The 22,146-nt window shown below is 38.6% G+C and overlaps 4 protein-coding genes across 4 annotated transcripts; all 4 read right to left on the bottom strand.

Annotated features, from left to right (window-relative positions):
* Positions 1 to 526: 526 nt before the first annotated feature.
* Positions 527 to 3,524, bottom strand: LOC122079165 (pectinesterase-like). The gene is made up of 2 exons (XM_042645423.1): positions 2,614 to 3,524; positions 527 to 1,395 (listed from the first exon to the last, which is right to left on the bottom strand). Exons 1-2 carry the CDS (start codon positions 3,479 to 3,481, stop codon positions 710 to 712), a joined length of 1,554 nt encoding a protein of 517 aa, XP_042501357.1. The 5' UTR covers positions 3,482 to 3,524; the 3' UTR covers positions 527 to 709.
* Positions 3,525 to 8,058: 4,534 nt separating this feature from the next.
* Positions 8,059 to 11,634, bottom strand: LOC122079879 (pectinesterase-like). The gene is made up of 3 exons (XM_042646641.1): positions 11,546 to 11,634; positions 8,862 to 9,676; positions 8,059 to 8,747 (listed from the first exon to the last, which is right to left on the bottom strand). The coding sequence occupies exons 1-3, from the start codon at positions 11,632 to 11,634 to the stop codon at positions 8,059 to 8,061; spliced, it is 1,593 nt and encodes a 530-aa protein (XP_042502575.1).
* An 879-nt stretch (positions 11,635 to 12,513) lies between these two features.
* Positions 12,514 to 14,529, bottom strand: LOC122080166 (pectinesterase-like). The gene is made up of 2 exons (XM_042647072.1): positions 13,593 to 14,529; positions 12,514 to 13,481 (listed from the first exon to the last, which is right to left on the bottom strand). The coding sequence occupies exons 1-2, from the start codon at positions 14,470 to 14,472 to the stop codon at positions 12,793 to 12,795; spliced, it is 1,569 nt and encodes a 522-aa protein (XP_042503006.1). The 5' UTR covers positions 14,473 to 14,529; the 3' UTR covers positions 12,514 to 12,792.
* Positions 14,530 to 19,287: 4,758 nt separating this feature from the next.
* LOC122079174 (pectinesterase-like) lies at positions 19,288 to 21,414 on the bottom strand. Its single transcript, XM_042645436.1, has 2 exons — positions 20,330 to 21,414; positions 19,288 to 20,238 (listed from the first exon to the last, which is right to left on the bottom strand). Exons 1-2 carry the CDS (start codon positions 21,204 to 21,206, stop codon positions 19,550 to 19,552), a joined length of 1,566 nt encoding a protein of 521 aa, XP_042501370.1. The 5' UTR covers positions 21,207 to 21,414; the 3' UTR covers positions 19,288 to 19,549.
* Between the last annotated feature and the right edge of the window lie 732 nt (positions 21,415 to 22,146).

Raw genomic sequence — 22,146 nt, 5'->3', positions numbered from 1 at the left:
CTGCAACCCCTGGTACCAGTCAGGGGAATAGAATCTCAGGGGCAGGGTTGAAAAAATTCACCCAAGGTGGCTATTTTTAAATTTGCCCATGGGATTCTATTATCTTGGCTGCAACCCAGGCAGCAGCGAAATTTTTTCCTTGGCTGACTACCTCGCCAAATCCATTGCTTATCTCGAAAGCTCAGACCAAGTTGCTATATCTATGGCCCCTCTCGGTCTAAGGTGATCTTAAGCTTGATGTGCAGGGCAGCTCTAGATTTAGGTTTCCCTAATTTTCTATGTAGTTCTCTTTTGGATTCTTGCATTTTCACCAACTGATGGTCATATTGAAGGTGGAGGATTGACTTAATTGTTTATGTTTGTTTGTTGTACAATTTTTATTTTCCATTATTTTTTTTAATATATTATGACCTTTTAGTGGGAAAAAAAAAATATAATAGGTTGATACGAAAGTTCCATTATTTTCTTTTATCTAGAAAACAATTGGATGTGAAATACATTATAGTTTACTCAAAGAAAAATAAAATAAAATAAAATAAGAAAACAAGCTTTACTGATAAGAACATATAGTACACACGGATTACTAATTACAAGCTGGCCAAAGTCATATGATAATTCAATCCAAAACGACTAAATCTGTACGATTGCATTCAACGTGAGAAATGACTTATTTAACATATTTATGTCTCGAGTCACACAAGGAATACGCTTATATCCCGGAAGAGTAAGGGACTCCGGCTGCTGCAATCCAAGAAACACCCAAGAAGTTAGCAACTGCGAACTTCTGGGCATCGGCGGAGCTCATGATATGATAGCCATTCCACTTCACTCGACCACTAATGCTAGACCCAGAACCAGTATTCCCGTACTCTCCAAAGTAAAGAGTGCTTAGAGCAAAACTACCACTCCATTGAGCCCACCCCGCAGGATCAATCAAGCTATCAAGGTAACTCGTCATGACAACAGTTCTTGAGTATTTCATCCATGGCCGTCCCAAGTAAGTCTTAAACGAACTCTGTACTGCTTTCAAGTCTGAAGCGGCTGTAATTCTGCAACCATGGATCGATATTCCGGTGTTCTCATTCGGATCAGTTCGCCCTTGAGCTGTCACGTAGTTCTGTTGATTGCTCATGGGCTTTCTCACATAGATGTTGCAGCTCTGGAGCACGACGGCGGCGTCTCCGAAAATGAAGTCTTGGGTGCCATAGATGTCACAGTTGCGGTAGAATTGGCGTTGGGAGTAGACATATAAGGTGTCTTGGTATCCTTTGAAGCTACACTGATAGAAAACTGATTTGTCTGAGCCTGAACGGAATGCTACTGCTTGGTTCTTTTGAGGTCCAGCTGTGTTTTGGAAGGTCATGGCCATGGCGATGAAGCCGTTACCCATAACACCTGAGGATACAAAAATATTAGCACATGTAACCCATAAGAGAGGATTAGTGCTTAAACACTCCAAAGAAAACTAAATTTGGATATAGAATTGCTTAATCCATCTCACACTTTTTTTTTTTTTCTTTTTTCATTTTTTATCATTTTTATTATTTTGTTTGAGGTGTTAGGGTGGACCATTGGGTGTAGGGGTGTTAATTCGTGGCCCGACCCGACTAAACTGATCGGGACTGACCGTTTATAGATCGGCCCGGCCTGGACCATTTATTAAACGTGTCGGGCTTGAGCCCGACCCGTTCATAAATGGTCGGTCTCGGTTTTGCTACTTGGACTGTCGGGCGCCGGACCGAGACCGACCAAATAACGCCCGATCAAGACCAGCCTATTGTGTACCGACTTGGCCTGACCCTTTAATGATTGTAGAATTTCTATTTTACCCCCCAAATTAAATAATAAAAACTAAAAAGTAAAGACATGTTCACATTTTAAATAATGGTTATATTTGGTATCATTTATTGATTTATTGTCATTTTTTTGGACTTCCATGAGTGGGCTAGAATATAAGACATGTTCACATTTTAAAGAGGGTCCATTTAAAAATCGGTTAAAACCCGTTTAACATTAAACATGTCCGTAGCCCGGTTAAGGCTCGACTAAAGCCCGATTAAGGTTGCCCGATTATAGCCCGAGGCCGACCGACCGAATGTAAAGTATACCATGCCCTCAATAACTAAGCCCGATTAGTTAAATGGGTGGACACGATGTAGTCTTTGAAAGTCTTCAAGCCCGATTAAGCCCGACAAAAATCGGATCAGCCTGACCGGTTGACACCCCTAATTGGGTGGACCATTTTCCAAGGTGGAGAATGTCTTACCACCATGTGAATTAAAGAGTGTCGACTCAAAGACTATGAGTCAGAGTAATTAATACATACTGACTCGTGATCCCGTGTGCCTTGGTATCTACATGCCCCACCAATTGGGGATGCAATTCGATGGTTGGAGGGCTGGGGAAAGGTGATCAACAAAAGAGAGAGTGAGAGGGAGAGAGACTATGAGAGGCTTTTTTTTTTACACTGGAAAGAATAGTTAGGGAGGTTGACTGTTAAAGATATTTTGAGAAAGGAAAACAAAAGATCTCAAAGAATTAAAGAAGCCGTAGAAGGAAAAGAGGCCTACTTTATGATTAATTAACTTCGAAGTTTCAAGAAAGAAAGCTTACCGACTGTGGCCGATCTGAAAGTTGTGGAACCATCTTTGACATTCTCACTACCAGTAACGATGGTGGCATCAATCCCATCTCCTATTAGCATTATATTTGACTGGGTAATGTGAACGTTCTCTTGGTATGTACCCTTCTTCACATATATAACAAATCTTGAACTCCCACTACTTAGCTTTGATGAAGCAGACACAGCTTCAGATATGGTCTTACAATTACCAGACCCATCAGCAGCCACCACTATATTAGCTCGTGAGGCTGCCGATGTTGATTGGAGAAGCTTTCTATCAGCACCAGAGACCCATGAAGGGAACCCATCTGAAAGCAAGCGTCTGCCACCACCTGGTTTACTAGACACTACTGAAGCTGCCTGTTTGTTTACAGCCAAAGAGTTACTGAGCAACTTAGAGAAATCAGTCAACATGGGAGGTAAGGAAGATATAAATGAAGCTTTGTTGAGCTCCATAAACCCATTTTGGCAAGTCTGGTGATTGGCAACTGATGCACTAAGCCATGTTTGAGTATCTTCCCAACGGTTAGATGATAATACACGATTAAGCTGGCTAACTGTGTTGTTATAGAGCTCCACACAGTCGGCCCATGCTGCCTTGGCTGGCTTGTCGAAAGAGCTCAAGTCCATAGCTGAAATGTGATTATGGGCTAGCTGAGCTTGGTTCATGGTGATTGATAGAACCACATCATGGAAACCTTTTGAGGTGACTAGAGAATTAGAGGTTATGTAGGAAGTACACATATCAGGGTATGGTGTTTGGGTACAAGATGATATGGTGTCACCATTAGCCACCCAAGAAACAAATGCAAGAAGAGAGAGACTCACTAGAACTCTAACAAAAAGCTTATTATCCATAGTGACCCAAAGCTTAATAAGTAAACTATTGGATTCTCCAAATTGCAATGAATCAAGAATGGAAGTTTTGACCCTTTATATAGGGCTTAATAGGGGAGTGAGTAGGATCAATCGAGTCCATATCTCCTCCCTTGCACGTAACCATTCCACCCTATCTCACACGGTCTAGGGGTGTGGAAACCACCATTGCCCACATCCCATGGACGGTGTGAGATGTTGATTGGTGTCTTACTAGAAGTTTGGAAAGATGCGAACGTAAAAAAGGAATATTGGGTTGTTTGTGTTTTCGAATTCCCAATCAATCTTCTTAAGAAGAGGGACAATGGGCCAATAGATTCTGATGCTCACATAAGAAGAGGCCAATTGACTGACGAAGTCTGGGTTGGCCTACAATTGGCAGTTTTCTCTTTGGTCTATAGCGACCTTTTTACGGTGGCATCAATGCTTGACTGGTTCATGTAAGGTTCAGTACGACCACTGGCTCAATTATCACAGCAGACAGTTTTCCTTCTAGCGTGGACAATGTTTTTCATCTAAAATGGATCTTTATTATCAGCGTTGCTCTCAAGCTTTTTCCTTGAGGGCCAAAAATGCCTTTTATGCTCCAGGGTCATACAGGTTATAAGCGAAGAGAGTGTCAAGAGAAAAGAGGCTGTGAAAAAGATGATGCCCATCAGTTTAGTTTTCCTAAGAAAGAAAAGAAAAAGTGGGAGAAGAAATGCAGTGTAGCGCATTATTGTGGGGCTCAATGAAAAGCATCAATTGGAGAGAATAATTTTCATTTTTTATGAGGGGTGGATTGGTCATTTTGCCCCCTGTGGCTGGCATAATAGCCATGCTGCCTTATTTTTCCTCCTTTATGTCTCACCTTATTTTGCTTCCTTTATGTTTGGGCACAAGGACCATACTGCCTTCAAGCTTCAAACCCCCTCTGTGGCTCCCGTCCTCCTATTAAAAAATAAAAAAAAAAGTTTAATTTTCACTTTTTATGAGGGGTGAGGTTGTCATTTTGCCCCCTCTATATCTGGGTATAAGGCCATGTTGCCTTATTTTGTATCCTTTGCATCTAGGCATAAGGACCATACTACCTTTCAGGCTTCAAACCCTTCTGCGCTCCTCTTGTGTAGAATAAAAAACATTAGATTGATCTTAGACAAAAGTATTTTATTTTGTTTTCTTTTTCATTTTAGACAACGCCCCAAGGAGAGTTGAATTTATGATCTTTTAATCATGAGGTGTTGATCCTTGCCAACATGAGTTACCCCTTGGGGTAAGATATGATTTTCATTTTATCTAGTCCCCTTGAGGGTGAGTCGAAATGTGTGTAAACTCGTCTGGACACCTTGGTTAAAAAAAAAAAAAATTACCAATGAATGGCACAATTATCCACCACGTCATGGGTTGGATTAAGAGTGAAATTATGAAAATGGGTAGATCTCAAGATTTAAACGAGTACGTGATTGAAATTGAATTGAGTTTAAAATTTGACACTCGAGGACTCTAGATCTTTCCTAATTATAATAATTGCTAGATCACCTTTCACTTAGCACAACTAAGTGGACTATTCTTGGATTCCATATTGAATGATTATAATTGTTTGATCACCTTTCACTTGGCACAACTAGGGAACTATTCATAGATTCCATATTGAATGATTAGAATTGCTAGATCACCAAATCTAAAGGGTAAGATCCCATGAAAGAAATTGAATCCTAAAGTACTTAAAAGTAGGTTCTCCGTGAGAAAGGTACCAATAAACTAGAAAACAATTTTGAGGGCCATATGTGCAAAACCATTTGGCCTGGTTGATGATGGTGCTGGACTTTCAAGGGTCCTCCATTATGCACAGAGAAGAAAACAAAGCAGTAGGCCTCTTGGCTAGAGATGAAGACTTGGGTTTTGTTCCTCAAGCTTTCTTTGATAGATGCACTAAGATAACAAATTGGATGGAACAGATACTATCGCACGTCTTTGTATTTTGAAACAAGCATTTTGGCGGCAGGACCACAGAGATGTTGATGTAGGCGACTAGGTCGGGGTCTTCTCTTAGATGGCAGAATTTTCCAATTGTCTTAATAGTGATATCTATGGACTAAATTTGGTATGTATCCTAGGTCGATAATGCATTTCAATAAATCACAACAAATACAATCATGATTTTAAAAAGTTCATTATACAATTATTCTAAGTCGATAATACATCTCAGTAAATCACATCAACTACAATCAAGATTTTAAAAAGTTCAATAAACAATTATTCTAGGTCGATAATGCATTTCAAGAAATCACACCAAATACAATCATAATTTAAGAAAATTCACTATACAATTCAAAAACTTTCAAAGTATAGTTGTATAATTTATTTTATTTAACCACAATTAAGAGTTGAGATCTTGAGAAGTTGTTCGGGACCCACAAAATGTTGAGGTTGAGAAAATTGATGACAAATATATGTTAGATAGGGGGGGGGGGGGAGGGAAGCCTAAAAGGTAATAAGGGCAAAAGGACCACCCCACCCCCATGAAAACCGGAAACCCCGCTTGATATTTCTGCCTGTTCCCCCATTGTCCATTAATCACCAGAATGGTATTAAAAATGAAAATAATAATAATAATAATAATAATAACAACAACAGAAAGGAATATCTAATAAAGTTCAAATTTTGTTAATGAGGTTGTACGGTTGACATAGATGGTACTCAAAAAAAAATGTAGTTGATATGGAGAGTACCCCAAAAATGATTGATATGTACATGATGATGTTTTGTCAATTCACTTGATAAATCAACCCATATAATAAATCCAAATTTAAAATAATTGTGTGATAAAGTTGAGATATAGAGTACCCAAAAATATATAAAATTTACAAGCACAGTGTGGTAATTAAGCAATAGAGTTCCTAAAGAAACAACCTAAGAGAAGCAAAGACTTTCCCAATGACTCAACAGCCAAAAACTAGGCGTCCCTTAGAAGGGACAATGAAACAAGAACGATAGATAACAACCTGAAGAGACTAAACAAGAGATGGGACAGGGGAATTACTAAATAGACTAAACAAGAAACTATACTATTGATATTTTTATGATCAAATTTAGCGTGTCATCAATTCACATGCAAAATCAACCTTGCGTAAATATGGCAGAACTATCAACTATCAATAAATGGTTTCCTTTTCTCTACCACGTGGAAAAATTGCATGGTAGTTCAAATCATGAGTAGGGAATTGTTAAATAGATGACCACATCAAATTTAATGACCCATCTCAATCTAGCTATTTGGTTGTGTAGAAAAATTAACATTTAAACTCATATTGATCTTTCTTGTTGGGATTTTCTTAGAAAGATTTTCGTGTTGTGTAGAAAAATTAACATTTAAACTCATATTGATCTTTCTTGTTGGGATTTTCTTAGAAAGATTTTCGTGATGATGTAAAACACCTTACCCTATTAGGTGACACAAAAATCCTCCACGAAGAGGCAGTGAGCGTTAGTGAGCATCCAACGGTAAGAGTGCATGCTGGGACCCTCTCAATCATTAGATCCTTACCGTTGTTCACCGCTCACCACAAAGGATTTGAGTCCCATTAGGTGGTGAGGTTCTTATTTGCGTCAAATTAAAGAAGTCTTTGAGTTTGAAATCCTTGCAAATGTTTCTGTTCAATCTCCTTGTCATCACATCATAGTCTTTGCAGTATGGAGGATGGCTGCAATGTCAATGGGCGGTCTAAATTTGTTTGTTGTATTTTTTTTTTTTTGTGTTAATATATTTTCCATTTACCAAAAAAAGGGGGGGAGGGGTTGGGGGGATGATAAACCTAAGGGTTGTTAATTAATCGGGCTCAGTTGGGCCTAATTGAGCCTCATCAGTTTTTTCCCTTGCACCATGACCGTCCCGTTTAAGTAAATGGACCTCGCGATATTTTGTTCCTGAGACATTCCAGTTCAATTCTGCCCCTGGCTCCCCAGCTTTTCCTTTGATATTGATTTATTGTGGGTTATGTCTGTGGATTTTTGAGCTGTAGCTATTGTTGATCTGTTTAAGTTTCTTGGATGGCCTTGGTTGAGGAGCTTCAATTCCCCCTCCTCCCTTGTAATTTTCCTCTTCTTTTAATATATCTTCCGCAAAATCACTATGAAGTTGTAGTTGGGGCTTAGGAAACTGCTAGTAATCTTTGCAAGGCATGAACAATTGATCTCCTCTTCACAAGCCTTTAATTGGATTGTGTTTTTAGGGAACCAGTGGGGCAGAAAAATTGGATACTCAGGCCTAACCTGAATTTTGAGTTGGGTTTGTAAAGGCCCAAATCCATTTCTGGTTTTCTTAAATCCATTTGATACAAGCAAGCCATTATTTTCCTTGGATAGGGTTACCAAAAAAAGAAATAAAAATAAACAAACAAACAAACAAATCATCTTTATTGCCTAGCTCTTCACAAAACGAATTGGACACAAACCACATGAAAAATCAATACAAGTAGATTACAATTGCATAGAACATGAGAAATGACTCTTCGATCAAAGAAAAAAAAAATTATAAATCAAAGAATATAGAATTAGCCCATCGAAGGCTTAACGTAGGCTTATAGCCCAGAAGTGTATGGAACTCCGGCGGCTCCAATCCAAGAACCACCACCCAAGAAGTTTGCCACTGTGAACTTCTGGGCATCGGTGGTGCTCATGATATGATAGCCTGACCACTTCACTCGACCACTTGTGCTGGACCCCGAACCTGTATTCGCGTATTCTCCATAGTAAAGAGTGCTTAGAGCAAAATTGCCACTCCATTCAAGCCACCCCGCAGGATCAATCAAGCTATCAAGAGAAGTCTTCATGACAACAGTCCTTGAGTATTGCTTCCATGGCCGGCCCAAGTAAGTCTTAAACGAACTCTGTACTGCTTTCAAGTCGGAGGCAGCTGTAATTGTGCAATCATGGATAGATATTCCCGTGTTCTCATTAGGATCAGACCGCCCTTGAGCCGTCACGGTGTTCTGTTGGTTGCTCATGGGTTTTCTCACATAGATGTTGCAGTTCTGGAACACGACGGCAGCATCTCCAAAAATGAAGTCTACGGTGCCATAGATGTCGCAGTTGCGGTAGAATTGGCGTTGGGAATAGACATATAAGGTGTCTTGGTATCCCTTGAAGCTACACTGATAGAAAACTGAAAGATCTGAGCCTGAACGAAATGCAACTGCTTGATGCTTTTGAGGTCCGGCTGTGTTTTGAAAGGTCATGGCCTTGGCGATGAAACCGTCCCCGACGGCAGCTGAGGAAATGAAATAGCTCATATAAGTCGTTGGAGAAATAAAGCTTAATCAAGTTCATGGTTTTTATTTAACAAAAAAAATAATACCCTATGGGTTCAAGAAAGAAAACTTACCAACGGTGGCAGATCTGAAAGTGGTGGAACCATCTTGGACGTTCTTGCTGCCAGTAACGATGGTAGCATCAATCCCATCTCCTATTAGCATTATATTCTTCATTGTCTTGGTAACCTGAACGTTCTCTTGGTAGGTACCCTTCTTCACATATATAACAAATCTTGAAGTCCCACTCCTTAGCTTGGATGAAGCAGTTAGAGCTTCAGAGATGGTCTTGTAATTACCAGACCCATCAGCAGCCACCACTGTATTAGCTTGTGAAGCTGCTGTTGTTGACTGAAGAAGCTTTCTATCAGCAGCAGAGACCCACGAAGGGAACCCATTAGAAAGCAAGCGTCTGGCACCTCCGGGTTTACTAGACTGTGCTGAAGCTGCTTGTTTGTTTACAGCTAGAGAATTGCTAAGCAACTTAGAGAAGTCACTAAGCATGGAAGGTAAGGAAGACATAAATGAAGCTTTGTTGAGCTCCATAAACCCATTTTGGCAAGTCTGGTGATTAGCAACTGCTGCACTAAGCCATGTTTGAGTATCTTCCAAACTGTTAGACGATAATACACGATTAAGTTGGCTAATCGTATTGTTGTATAGCTCTGCACAGTCGGCGTGTGCTACCTTGGCCGGTTCGTCGAAAGAGCTCAAGTCCATAGCTGAAATGTGATTATGGGCTAGTTGAGCTTGTTTCAGAGTGATTGAAAGAGCTACATCACGGAAACCTTTTGAGGTGGGTAGAGGATTAGAGGTAATGAAGGAATTACATATTTCAGGGTATGGTGTTTGGCTACAAGATGATACGGTACTGTCACCATTAGCCACCCTAGAAATAAATGCAAGAAGAAAGACTCACAAGCAAAACTCTAACAAAAAGCTTATGATCCATAATGACCCAGCAAAATTTAAACAAGTAACTATTGGATTATGCTTCCTTGTGTCTACTACTTCAAATAAGATTCGATGATTCAAGAATGGAAGTTTTGGGGCCTTTATATAGGGCTTAATAGTTGGAGGAGTTGTATCAATTTTGAACTCTTGAACGCGTTTTGGAGCTTTGAAAAGATGTACGTTGGTCGTCCATGCATGCATAAAATGGGCTGATGGAATTTGAAGCCCACATAAGGCCTTTGACTTATACCAACTCTAAGTTGGTGTTCTTGGAGCCCCCACCTGCATTAAATGAAGAAAGAATAATGTATAGTTGTAGGTTCCAAGTTATGTCTCATACAAATAAAATCCTTAATTTCTTGGAGAGTAGGTAAGTAAAAGTGTTTTGGAAATTAATATATAAAGGTTTTCTATGTGCTTACGAAATGGGTTTTGAAGCCTATGGTCACACTATTAATATATTTTTAATTGGTGAACGATATATCTAATAGTTTTCTTCTTTAAAGTTCTTTGCGATTTCTCCAATGGTTCAAAGAATTTTAGAATATTTTTTTTCAAAATAAGTTTAAAGCATTATTCTGACATTTATAATTATATCAGACTTAAAGAATAGGACAACCTTAAAGACCATGATTGATACTTAAACAGTTAAACTAGGGTAATAATCATTTTAATTTTAGGGTTTGGATAATTCAATCACACCATTTAAAATTCCCCTCTTTCTTAAAGGCACTTTGATGGGAATTCAAAAGTTATAAACACTATAGAAGGTTATGCATTCACGATAAGAGAATAAAAGTGGTACATGGATTTCATTGAAGGCTACAAAGAGTTTTTCCACATAATTAAGATGCCAAAATAAAGTCACTTTTGTTTAAGTCATAATTATTGACTACTTTGGGGTGTGTTCTATGTCTATCTTGCGTAAAGAGAATGGTCCCCTTATGAAAACTGGAGCATTTGCCTTTCTTTTGATCTTTGTTAGAAGCGAATTGGAAGCCCAATTGCTGGATTGGAAATCAATATTCAATGGCCTTCGAATACAGTTGGCAACCTACTGGAATTGGAGAAATGGATATCCCAAGAACACCTTTAATTTGTCTAACTTAAGGATTTGACTCAACAACATATACTGCCTATCTAGTTTTGTCCCATAAGCAATTTGACTTGCTTTCATTGTGATACGGTGGAAAGCGGGAATTACACGTATGAGTATTATTCATATGAAATGAAGCTAAATTGTATTAATTGATATAAGATAATGAATACAATTGATGTAAGATAATGTTACGACAGAGGTTTCTTCTCTCTGGATATAAAATATATTTAAATTTATAACGAGAAGAAAGTAAAAACTTTTCTACTAATAATTAAATTTTGTTTGCTAATTCAAAGATTTAATTTAAAGCGTGAAAATTGTCTGCATTTGTTGCACCAGTGCAGTGAGTATCGGGTGGTTGGGAATCTCTTGGGGCACATGTCCAGATGCTCATCATACTTCACCGCTTGTTGTAGAGGATGTGGACTCTAATTTAAACGCTTCTTTATAGCGTGGCCCCTACACCAGTGTGGGCGTCAACTAGGGGGCACTCATGAACATCAGGAAGGGGTGGGTTTTTTAAAGATTTCATAGGGGTAGGGACATCAATCTAGGCTATGGGCACAAGTTTGATCCTGTTGATCCAAACTTGCCAAGATCCAAAAAGGGCATGGACTGAGATACCCTGACCTTGAGGATAGGTCAAGGCTGTGAATTTTTGGTCTTTAGGTCGGGCGGGATTAGGGTTGAGGCCTCGGGCTGAACCTAGATCTATCTGCTTCTTCCTCTCCTCTATTCGGCCCAACCCTGCATCTCCCTTTACCGTCCCTGTTGTCAAGGCCAATAAGAGTCATCCAGACACCACCACCTCATCAAGGCAAAATGTGAAACTTAGATCATCAGTTATTGGAGCAACTTTTCACGATTTAAGTAGTTATAGTTTGAACTTAATATAATTTTTTTCTTTTCTACCCAAAAAAAAAAAGTATGATTATTTCCTTTTGGTTGGTAGGTGACTTAGTGACGCCTTCTTGGTTATTAATGTTGACAACTAGGCATGTTTTAGAGTGTCATCTCCATGGTTTCCTTCATATAAATCTCTGAATGGGAAGTTTACTTTTGACCCTAATACATATACTTACCAAGGCATCAAGTGATGAAGAAACTTCGATTTTACTTTCCGAAATACAATTGTGGACTTTCACTATTTCAATAGCCAAACATGGCACATGTAAGAAAAAAGATACAATTTTCTGATGTATTGCATTAGACAGATGATAATTTCTGATGTAATGCAATATTGCATTAGTATTGCATTACTAATCTTATCTGAATCTTAACCTACCCTTAACATCCATCAATTAGAGCCAGAGGTTTGGTCCCTATCAGTCTACTTAGAAAATATAAACCCATTATTATTATCTTTCAATCAAATTATTAATGGGAAAAGAATGCTATCTGGTCACATGCCCCTTTTCCTTAACATAAGGTGATTAAAAAAACACCCTGCCCCCTACTGGATGCTTATGCGCCTCTCTTGATTGAACCCCATGTTGATGCAGTAGCTATACGACAAGATAGCGATCCCCAACCCAATTATTATATAGATTTTTGAGTTTTAACCCAATGCATCTCATATGTGGGGGTCAAAAGAAAATTAAAATTGAATTTTTATTTTCCAATAAATCATACTATTATTCTAACCAACTGGTTAAGTTAAGCAAGAGAAATTGAATAGAAATTGAATTATATTTAAGCCTTTATTTTCCTTTGGCTATAAAACAATTGTATGTGTTGCATACATACTCAAATTGGAAAAAAAAAATAATAATAATAAAAAATAAACAAAGGCATCATATTTTTTGCCTAACTCTACACAACGAATTGGACACAAACCATATGACAAATTCAATACAAGTAAATTACAATTGCATGAAACGTATGAATTATGTAAACATAATACTAATAAACCAAATAATTTAGAATTAGCCCTTTGAAGGGTTAATGTGGGCTTATAGCCCAGAAGTGTATGGGACTCCGGCGGCTCCAATCCAAGAACCACCACCCAAGAAGTTTGCCACTGTGAACTTCTGGGCATCGGAGGTGCTCATGATATGATAGCCCGTCCACTTCACTCGACCACTTGTGCTGGACCCCGAACCGGTATTTGCGTATTCTCCATAGTAAAGAGTGCTTAGAGCAAAATTGCCACTCCATTCAAGCCACCCCGCAGAATCGATCAAGCTATCAAGAGAAGTCTTCATGACAACAGTCCTTGAGTATTCCTTCCATGGACGACCCAAGTAAGTCTTAAATGAACTCTGTACTGCTTTCAAGTCAGAAGCAGCTGTAATTGTGCAATCATGGATCGATATTCCGGTGTTCTCATTCGGATCAGATCGCCCTTGAGCCGTCACGGTGTTCTGTTGGTTGCTCATGGGTTTTCTCACATAGATGTTGCAGTTTTGGAACACGACAGCAGCATCTCCAAAGATGAAATCTACTGTGCCATAGATGTCACAGTTACGGTAGAACTGGCGTTGGGAATAGACATATAAGGTGTCTTGGTATCCTTGGAAGCTGCACTGATAGAAAACTGAAAGGTCTGAGCCTGAACGGAATGCAACCGCTTGGTGCTTCTGAGGTCCGGCTGTGTTTTGGAAGGTCATGGCCTTGGCGATGAAGCCGTCACCCACCGCAGCTGAGGAAATGAACATAGCACATATAAGTTATAGGACGAATAAGTTTATTACAATAGCTTCACAAGCTAATAGAAAAAAAAATTACATGAAACTTCAAGAAAGAAACTTACCAACGGTGGCCGAACTGAAAGTTGTGGAACCATCTTGGACGTTCTTACTGCCAGTAACGATGGTAGCACCAATCCCATCTCCTATTAGCATTATATTCTTCATTGACTTGGTAACCTGTACGTTCTCTTGGTAGGTACCCTTCTTCACATATATAACAAATCTTGAAGTCCCACTCCTTAGCTTGGATGAAGCAGTTAGAGCTTCAGAGATGGTCTTGTAATTACCAGACCCATCAGCGGCCACCACTATATTAGCTTGTGAAGCTGCTATTGTTGACTGGAGAAGCTTTCTATCAGCAACAGAAACCCATGAAGGGAACCCATCAGAAAGCAAGCGTCTAGCACCGCCTGGTTTACCAGACATTGCTGAAGCTGCCTGTTTGTTCACAGCTAGAGAGTTACTCAGCAACTTTGAGAAGTCACTTAACATGGAAGGTAAGGAAGACATAAATGAAGCTTTGTTGAGCTCCGTAAACCCATTGAGGCAAGTCTGGTGATTGGCAACTGCTGCACTAAGCCATGTTTGAGTATCTTCCCAACTGTTAGACAACAATACACGATTAAGCTTGCTAACCGTGTCATTGTAAAGCTCCGCACAGTCGGCATGTGCTGCCTTGGCTGGCTCGTCGAAAGAGCTCAAGTCCATAGCTGAAATGTGATTATGGGCTAGTTGAGCTTGGTTCATGGTGACAGTGAGAGCTAAATCACGAAAACCTTTGGTGGTGACTAGAGGACTAGAGGTAACGAAGGAATTACATATTTGAGGATATGGTGTTTGGCTACAAGATGATATGGTGCTGTCACCATTAGCCACCATAGACATAAATGGAAGAAGAGAGAGACTTACAAGCAGAACCCTAACAAAAAGCTTATGATCCATAGTGACCCAGCAAAACTTAAACAAGTAACTATTCGATTATGCTTACTAGTTACTTGCTCCAAATGGGGATGATGATTCAAGAATGGAAGTTTTGGGCCCTTTATATAGGGTTTGATAGGGGAAAGAGTAGTACCAAATTGTGGATGCCTAAACGCGTTTTGATTTAGAGCTTTGAAAAGTTGTACGTTGTTGGTCCATGCATGCATATCATATACGGTTTACGTAAACAAAGAATGTTGGTTTTGTTTGAGGTTTTTGACTTCCAAGTTCCAACTTGTGGTCTTTTTGTTGATAGCGTCCAAAATTGACTTACGTCACCACAATCTATAAAAGAGAATAATTTTCTACTTTTAGTATAGGTAGAATCCCGTGATGACTATGTCATTAATGCACAACTCCACAAAAAGATTGTGACTGCGCCCCACTGAGTCACGTGTGTCAAATGATGACAGATGTATATTAGAGATCGAAGAACTGGTTTGACCAATATGGTCAGCATATTATTTATTTATAAGAAATATTTATTAAAGGAAAAGGGCAATCACATTGTTTGATCATCCTACTGTTGCTCTGTTCTGTTGGTTGGGTTGTCTTGGGTGAGGGTGTCAATTCCACGCCCGGCTTAGTCCGTCCAATCGAACGCAATTGTTGTTCAAAGCTCAAAATGGTTCAGACCGATCATTAAATATATCGGCTTCAAGTTGGTTTGTTTATATTCGACTTGTTTCCAGTGTGAGTGTCATACTTGTTAATCGCTCGATTGGGGACAACTGATTACAAGCCTGACCCATTTAGCCTGACTGGTGAGACACGCGTTAAATATACTCTTGACTTCCACCACTACAAAGTATGATATAAAGATTTCAAAGGCAATTTGATATCCTTAACTTAATACATTCTAAGGGATTTTTAAGGTCTGTCTGTGCCCATTTTATCGATATTCCCCTACTTTAGAAACTAATTTAAGGCATGAATGTTTAGAGTTAAACACCCAATAGCCGGTCTAAGGCCCGCTTAGCTTGATTAAAGGTCGATCCGAATCGATCAATTATAAACAGGATCATGCCTTCCCAACTTAAGCCTGATTAGTTAAATGGGTGGTCACGGTTAAGGGTGAAATTGTTCAAGCTCGATTAGGCTTGAATGCTTGATTGAGCCCGATTGATTGACACCCCCAGTCTCGAGTAGGCCTAGGTGTCCAGCTGGTTTGGTACTTCTTTGTCCTTTTGTTTCTTTTCGATCTTCCTTCTAACTTGTTTCGGCTGTAGGGATATATAGGCCATTGATTTTATTATGGAGGTTTCTCCTTCTATTTATTTATTACTTTTTTTAGGTGGATGGGAGAAGAAATTCTCAAATTTACTAAATATGTTTTTATTCAAAAAAATAAAATAAAATAAAATAAATAAAACTATAGTTGACCTAATCTATAGACAAACGTGTAATATTTTGCCACTCGAAGTAACGGTTTCAGCTTTAAGCTTTCAACCATTGACGCATTTGGCAGAATACTCCAAAGTCCAAATTTCAAAAGTTTGGATCATATAGTTTGATTGATATATACATGCCCAAATTAACTGTAATCAGCCTTGTTCATACTTTTTTTTTTGTTGAAATCTTGTACATTCTTGGTAGAACTACCCAGCTATCAATAAGTGGATAGAAATTTGAAATGAAAGGTTTTTGAAGAGAAGATTAGATTGGTTAGCTTGAGTTGCAGATCATTCTTGTCTTCCTTGCTGGGATTTAGTGGATAAGGTGTTAGTGATGATCCAAAACAATGTACTACTTCATAAGGCGTGTCTTAATTTACAACTTCAGAAAAAAAATATTTGAGATTGAACTTTGAAATTCAGTTATGCATGTGAAACTTATATAAAGAAATTGAGGTGTTCTCTTTAGAATTTTATTTCATTTGGAGAGGCAAAATCAATCTTGTACATACTTGATAGAACTACCCAACTATCAATAATTGGGTTCCTTTAATTTATACCAAATTTGTTATGGTTATTCAAACATGAATGAAGAATCAAATTTGACTAACTTATCTCAACCATATAAGTCATCATGTATGTGTAAAGCTCTTCTCGATTACTGAAATGGTTCATATTTTTTAGAATATAATTTTCAAATATATTGAAATATTATTTAGGGCAAAAGCGAGCTGCTAGGCTTTGTGGCCCTTGTGTTGTGCCTTTGTGTGTGCCAATGAAAGCGCATACGAGGCTTCAATATGAGTGAGATTTTTTTCTTTTTTTATAGAGGCAAGGCAGTCATTTAATGTACTCGTATGTATTTAAACGTAGTTTGCGCGCAGCTTGATAGGAATTTATTTTTAGGGGTGGGGGTTTAGAACTTAAGGTTAATGGTTCACTTGATTCGTTATAGGGTTCAGAAGTCTTCTTTTTTTCTAGAAAGGGTTGAGAAAAGTCAACATGTACATTTTAGTTGAATTCCCCTCTTTCTTATGTTGATGGAGGTACTTTGCTGGGCCTCATTGTAGAAAGTGAAAGCTGGATCACAAAGAGGCTGCCGGTCAAATCACCAAAATTCAAGGGCCTCGCACCTATTTCTAAGCCTGCCTAGATTGAACCAACCCATATCGGGTTGGATGATGGATCGGGTCAAGAATGGCTACTCTGGCTTTAACCAGCATTTGATGCATCGGGGAAAATTTCTATGTTCAAATACTATAGAGGATAATGAAGCCCCAAAAAAGAAAATCAAAGTAGTGGATACGTAGAATATCTCTGAGAATGTTTATGTCGATGGTTAGACTCGAAAGCTTTTAAAGAAATGATCAATGTTTAATCTTGAACGCTTGTTCTTATTCGAAAAGGCAGCTTTTTTGAAGGCTTGTATTTCTTTTTTCTAGGTGTTGTGTCCATGTCTTGTTGCTAGTGGTGGTGTTAGTTTTCTGATATATATATATTTTTTATTTTTCTTTCTTTTTAATACAAATAACCCTTTAGCGGAAAAAAAAAAAAAAGGTGGATGGTTTTTTAAATTGAAAAAATTGTATTTGTTAACAAACAGTCAAAATTTGGAAAATGAGTACATACCTAACCTAATGACTCAAAGATCAAGTTTCTCATTCTTTACAGTAAGAGATTCACTGTCTTTATTGCAGTTAAATGGGACTAGAAGGGATGTGACAGACTCTTTATAATAAGGAGAGATTAATATTGATCCTCGATTCTCTTGATTCTCTACATTATGGGTCAAGAGAATCTTTCTCCATGACTTAATTTTCTTTAGAATGTGTAATCTTAAGCTCTATTTGGTAACATTCTCGTGGAATGTTTTTCATGATCTTTCTTACCACGGGAACAAAAATAGAATAACAGAGTAGAAATACATTTTGCAATGTTGGATCATATTTTTGTTCTTACAAAACAAACTGGGCATCTGCCATCTAGAAGGCAAAAGAATAGAAACAGAGAAACAAAAGTGAAACTGTTTCTCCATTTCATAAATACTTTGAAAAAGGAAAAAAAACCCCTAGTTTTCCTTAGCGTCTCTTTTTTTTTTTTTTAGCGTCTCATCTCTTGATCTGATCTCCCTACAATTTCTCTGTATCTTCCACAATCCACTCTTTAATTATCTTCATTTTTTCTGATACTTCTGGACAATGTCTCATATATGCTTGATGGATGAAGAAACAAAGATGGCCGCCACCATTGTATGTAGCTTATCCTCGTTCTCAATTTTCTAGTCCCTTAAGCCCTAACCAATAATTGAGCTAAATGGGCTTTAGATGGGTAAGGAGACATTTATCTCTAAATGGTTCTAATTGGACTATAAATAGACTCTAAACGTGTTAGGTTGAGTAAATGAACTTTAAACATGTCGATCTGAGTAGGGTTATTAATCGATCGATCTCGTTCAGACACCAATTGGGTAGCACCTTTCCATCGAAAATGACCGAATGTTGATCGAGTTAGACTTGAACCTAACATGTTTAATGAATAAGCCAGGCCAAGACTCAGTCAGGCCAGCCACAGCGGGATGGAATTGACACCCTACCTACCTAGGCTCTTAGGTATCGATTCAATCAACTAAAGTGTATCCGTTAAACAATAGAATGTAAGTCTTTTTTGGTAACGAGCAATAGAATATAATCGCTTTAATAGAATAGGCCTAACCCGTTATTTATGTACAAACAAACAGATGTTAAGAGTCTTAACTCTTTACGTAATCCCCTTTTAACAAATTAATCAAACTAACTCACTGGACAGCCACTGTGGAGACCTTTTTTGCATTGGTAGTAATTTAATGAATCCAAACTTTCAAACTTCCTACTTTGAAGAAAAAGACAAGGTTGGAGAATTAGTCGAAGCTGTTTGGTTGTATAGAATTAAAAATTAAAAATCACTTTTGTTAAGTGTCATGGTCTATCATTTAAGTTTTCTTTGTAGACTCGCCCCATGGAAAGCAAAGCATTTTCCTTTGTTGGTCTTTCTTAGAAGCGAATTGGAAAGTCAATTACTGGGTTGGAAATCATAATTCAATAATTCAATAGCGTAAAATTATGGCCTTTGTACGTTAGCTTAGAGAACTTTTGGAATTGGACTGAGCCATAGATCCCAAGAACAACTTTTCCGCTAAAATTAGGTTTTGACCCAAGAACATATAGTCTGAATCAGAAACCTAGTTCTGTCCTCCAAGCAATTTGACCATTTTTCATGGTAACAAGGTGGCAATGGATCACACCAATGCTTCTCATATGCCAAAAAAATTGCTTTTTGCTTGCCAACAAGTCATACTTTTAATGAAATTGCTATTGTTTCTCCAATGGCTACAGAACAATTGTATGTGTCACCTACATACTGGAATTGAAAAATAAAACAAAAAAACATACAAAGAAATTATCATTATTGGCTAGCTCTACACAAAAGGAATTGGACACAAACCATATGACAATTCAATACAATTGCTTGAAACATGAGAGATGACTCTTGGATCTATTCAAGATGTCAATTCTCATGTAAATAAAAAAAATTATAAATCAAATAATTTCCAATTTAGAATTAACCCATGGAAGGGATAATGTTTTTTGGTCACACAAGTTATAAACCTAAAGCCCGGAAGTGTATGGGACTCCGGCTGCTCCAATCCAAGAACCACCACCCAAGAAGTTTGCCACCGTGAACTTTTGGGCATCGGTAGTACTCATGATATGATAGCCTGTCCACTTCACTCGACCACTTGTGCTGGACCCTGAACCGGTGTTCGCGTACTCTCCATAGTAAAGAGTGCTGAGAGCAAAATTGCCACTCCACTCGAGCCACCCTGCAGGATCGATCAAGCTATCAAGAGAAGTCTTCATGACAACAGTCCTTGAGTATTCTTTCCATGGACGACCCAAGTAAGTCTTAAATGAACTCTGCACTACTTTCAAGTCCGAAGCAGCTGTAATTATGCAATCATGGATTGATATTCCGGTGTTCTCGTTCGGATCAGACCGCCCTTGAGCCGTCACAGTGTTCTCTTGGTTGCTCATGGGTTTTCTCACATAGATGTTGCAGTTCTGGAACACAACGGCTGCATCCCCAAAAATGAAGTCTACTGTGCCATAGATGTCACAGTTACGGTAGAACTGGCGTTGGGAGTAGACATATAAGGTGTCTTGGTATCCTTGGAAGCTACACTGATAGAAAACTGAAAGGTCTGAGCCTGAACGGAATGCAACTGCTTGGTGCTTTTGAGGTCCGGCCGTATTTTGGAAGGTGATGCCCTTGGCGATGAAGCCGTCACCGACCGCAGCTGAGGAAATGAAATAGCACATGTAAGTCATAGGAGGAATAAAGTTTATTAGTGAAATTACGTTACATGAAGCTTCAAGAAAGAAACTTACCAACGGTGGCCGAACTGAAAGTTGTGGAACCATCTTGGACGTTCTTACTGCCGGTAACGATGGTAGCACCAATCCCATCTCCTATTAGCATTATATTCTTCATTGACTTTGTAACCTGAACGTTCTCTTGGTAGGTACCTTTCTTCACATATATAACAAATCTTGAAGTCCCACTCCTTAGCTTGGATGAAGCGACCAGAGCTGCAGAGATAGTCTTGTAATTACCAGACCCATCAGCAGCCACCACTGTATTAGCTTGTGAAGCTGCTGTTGTTGACTGGAGAAGCTTTCTATCAGCAGCAGAGACCCACGAAGGGAACCCGTTAGAAAGCAAGCGTCTGGCACCTCCGGGTTTACTAGACTGTGCTGAAGCTGCTTGTTTGTTTACAGCTAGAGAATTGCTAAGCAACTTAGAGAAGTCACTAAGCATGGAAGGTAAGGAAGACATAAATGAAGCTTTGTTGAGCTCCATAAACCCATTTTGGCAAGTCTGGTGATTAGCAACTGCTGCACTAAGCCATGTTTGAGTATCTTCATAACTGTTAGACAACAATACACGATTAAGCTTGCTAACCGTGTCATTGTAAAGCTCTGCGCAGTCGGCATGGGCCGCCTTGGCCAGCTCGTCGAAAGACGTCAAGTCCATAGATGAAATGTGATTATGGGCCTGTTGAGCTTGATTCATGGTAACTGAGAGGGCTATATCACGGAAACCTTTAGAGGTGGCTAGAGGATTAGAGCTAACGAAGGAATTGCATACTTGAGGGTATGGTGTTTGGTTACAAGATGATATGGCACCATCACCATTAGCCACCCAAGAAACAAGAACGAAAAGAGAGAGAGACACAAGAACTCTAACAAAAAGCTTATGATCCATAGTGACCCAGCAAAACTTAAAAAAATAACAATTCGATTGAGCTTCCTTGTTACTACTCCAAATGTGGATGATGATGATTCAAGAATGGAAGTTTTGGACCCTTTATATAGGGCTTCATAGATGAACGAGTAGTATCAAATTGTGGATACTTGGAACGCGTTTACAGCTTTGAAAAGATGTACGTTGTTGGTCCATGCATGCATATCATACACGGTATACGTGAACAAAGAATATTGGTTTGTGGTTTTTGACTTTCAAGTTCTAACAATATAATAGCCTTTTGTTGAAAGCGGCTACATTTGACAATTTAAAAAGAGAAAAGAGAAAATCATGACGACTATGTCATTAAGGGACAACTCCACAGGAAGATTGTGACTGCGCCATGTTGCGTCGAATGATGACAAATGTTTGCCTAGTGTGGTCAGCAAATTGTTTTGAAAAAAAGTTGTTCTGGCTGAGGTGTTTGATGTTTTGAAAACAAAAAATTTCGTATCAAATCTAAGGTTTTCTATATACTTAACGAAATGGGTTTTGAAGCCAATGGTTAGTAAAATATTTCTTAATTAGGTGAATGATAGATCATCCAGCAGTCATGTGGTTGGTGAAGCATGAATTTTTTAGTTCTTATTAGCTCGTGGTGTAGCATCCTTAAGAAAATAAAATAAAATAAATTAGTCAAACGTAATTGAATCTGATCAATTGACACCTCTAGTCTCGAGTAGATCCCCATATCCAGATGGTTCGATCAACTTCTGTCATTTTGTTTCTTTTAAGTTTTCCATCCATTTGTTTTGGTTGTAGGGATAGGCCATTTATTTTTTATAAAGGTTTCTCCATTGTTTTTATTTTTTTTTTCCATTGTTTTTTCCTCTATTTATTTGGGTGTTGGGGAGGGGGGATGGGAAGAAATTCTAAACTTTATTGAATATATTTTCATTCA

The sequence above is a fragment of the Macadamia integrifolia genome, chromosome 5 (genome assembly GCF_013358625.1).
Source record: "Macadamia integrifolia cultivar HAES 741 chromosome 5, SCU_Mint_v3, whole genome shotgun sequence".
NCBI lineage: Eukaryota > Viridiplantae > Streptophyta > Magnoliopsida > Proteales > Proteaceae > Macadamia > Macadamia integrifolia.
Note: the sequence above shows the minus strand (reverse complement) of the source record. Positions and strands in the feature narration are given on the sequence as shown.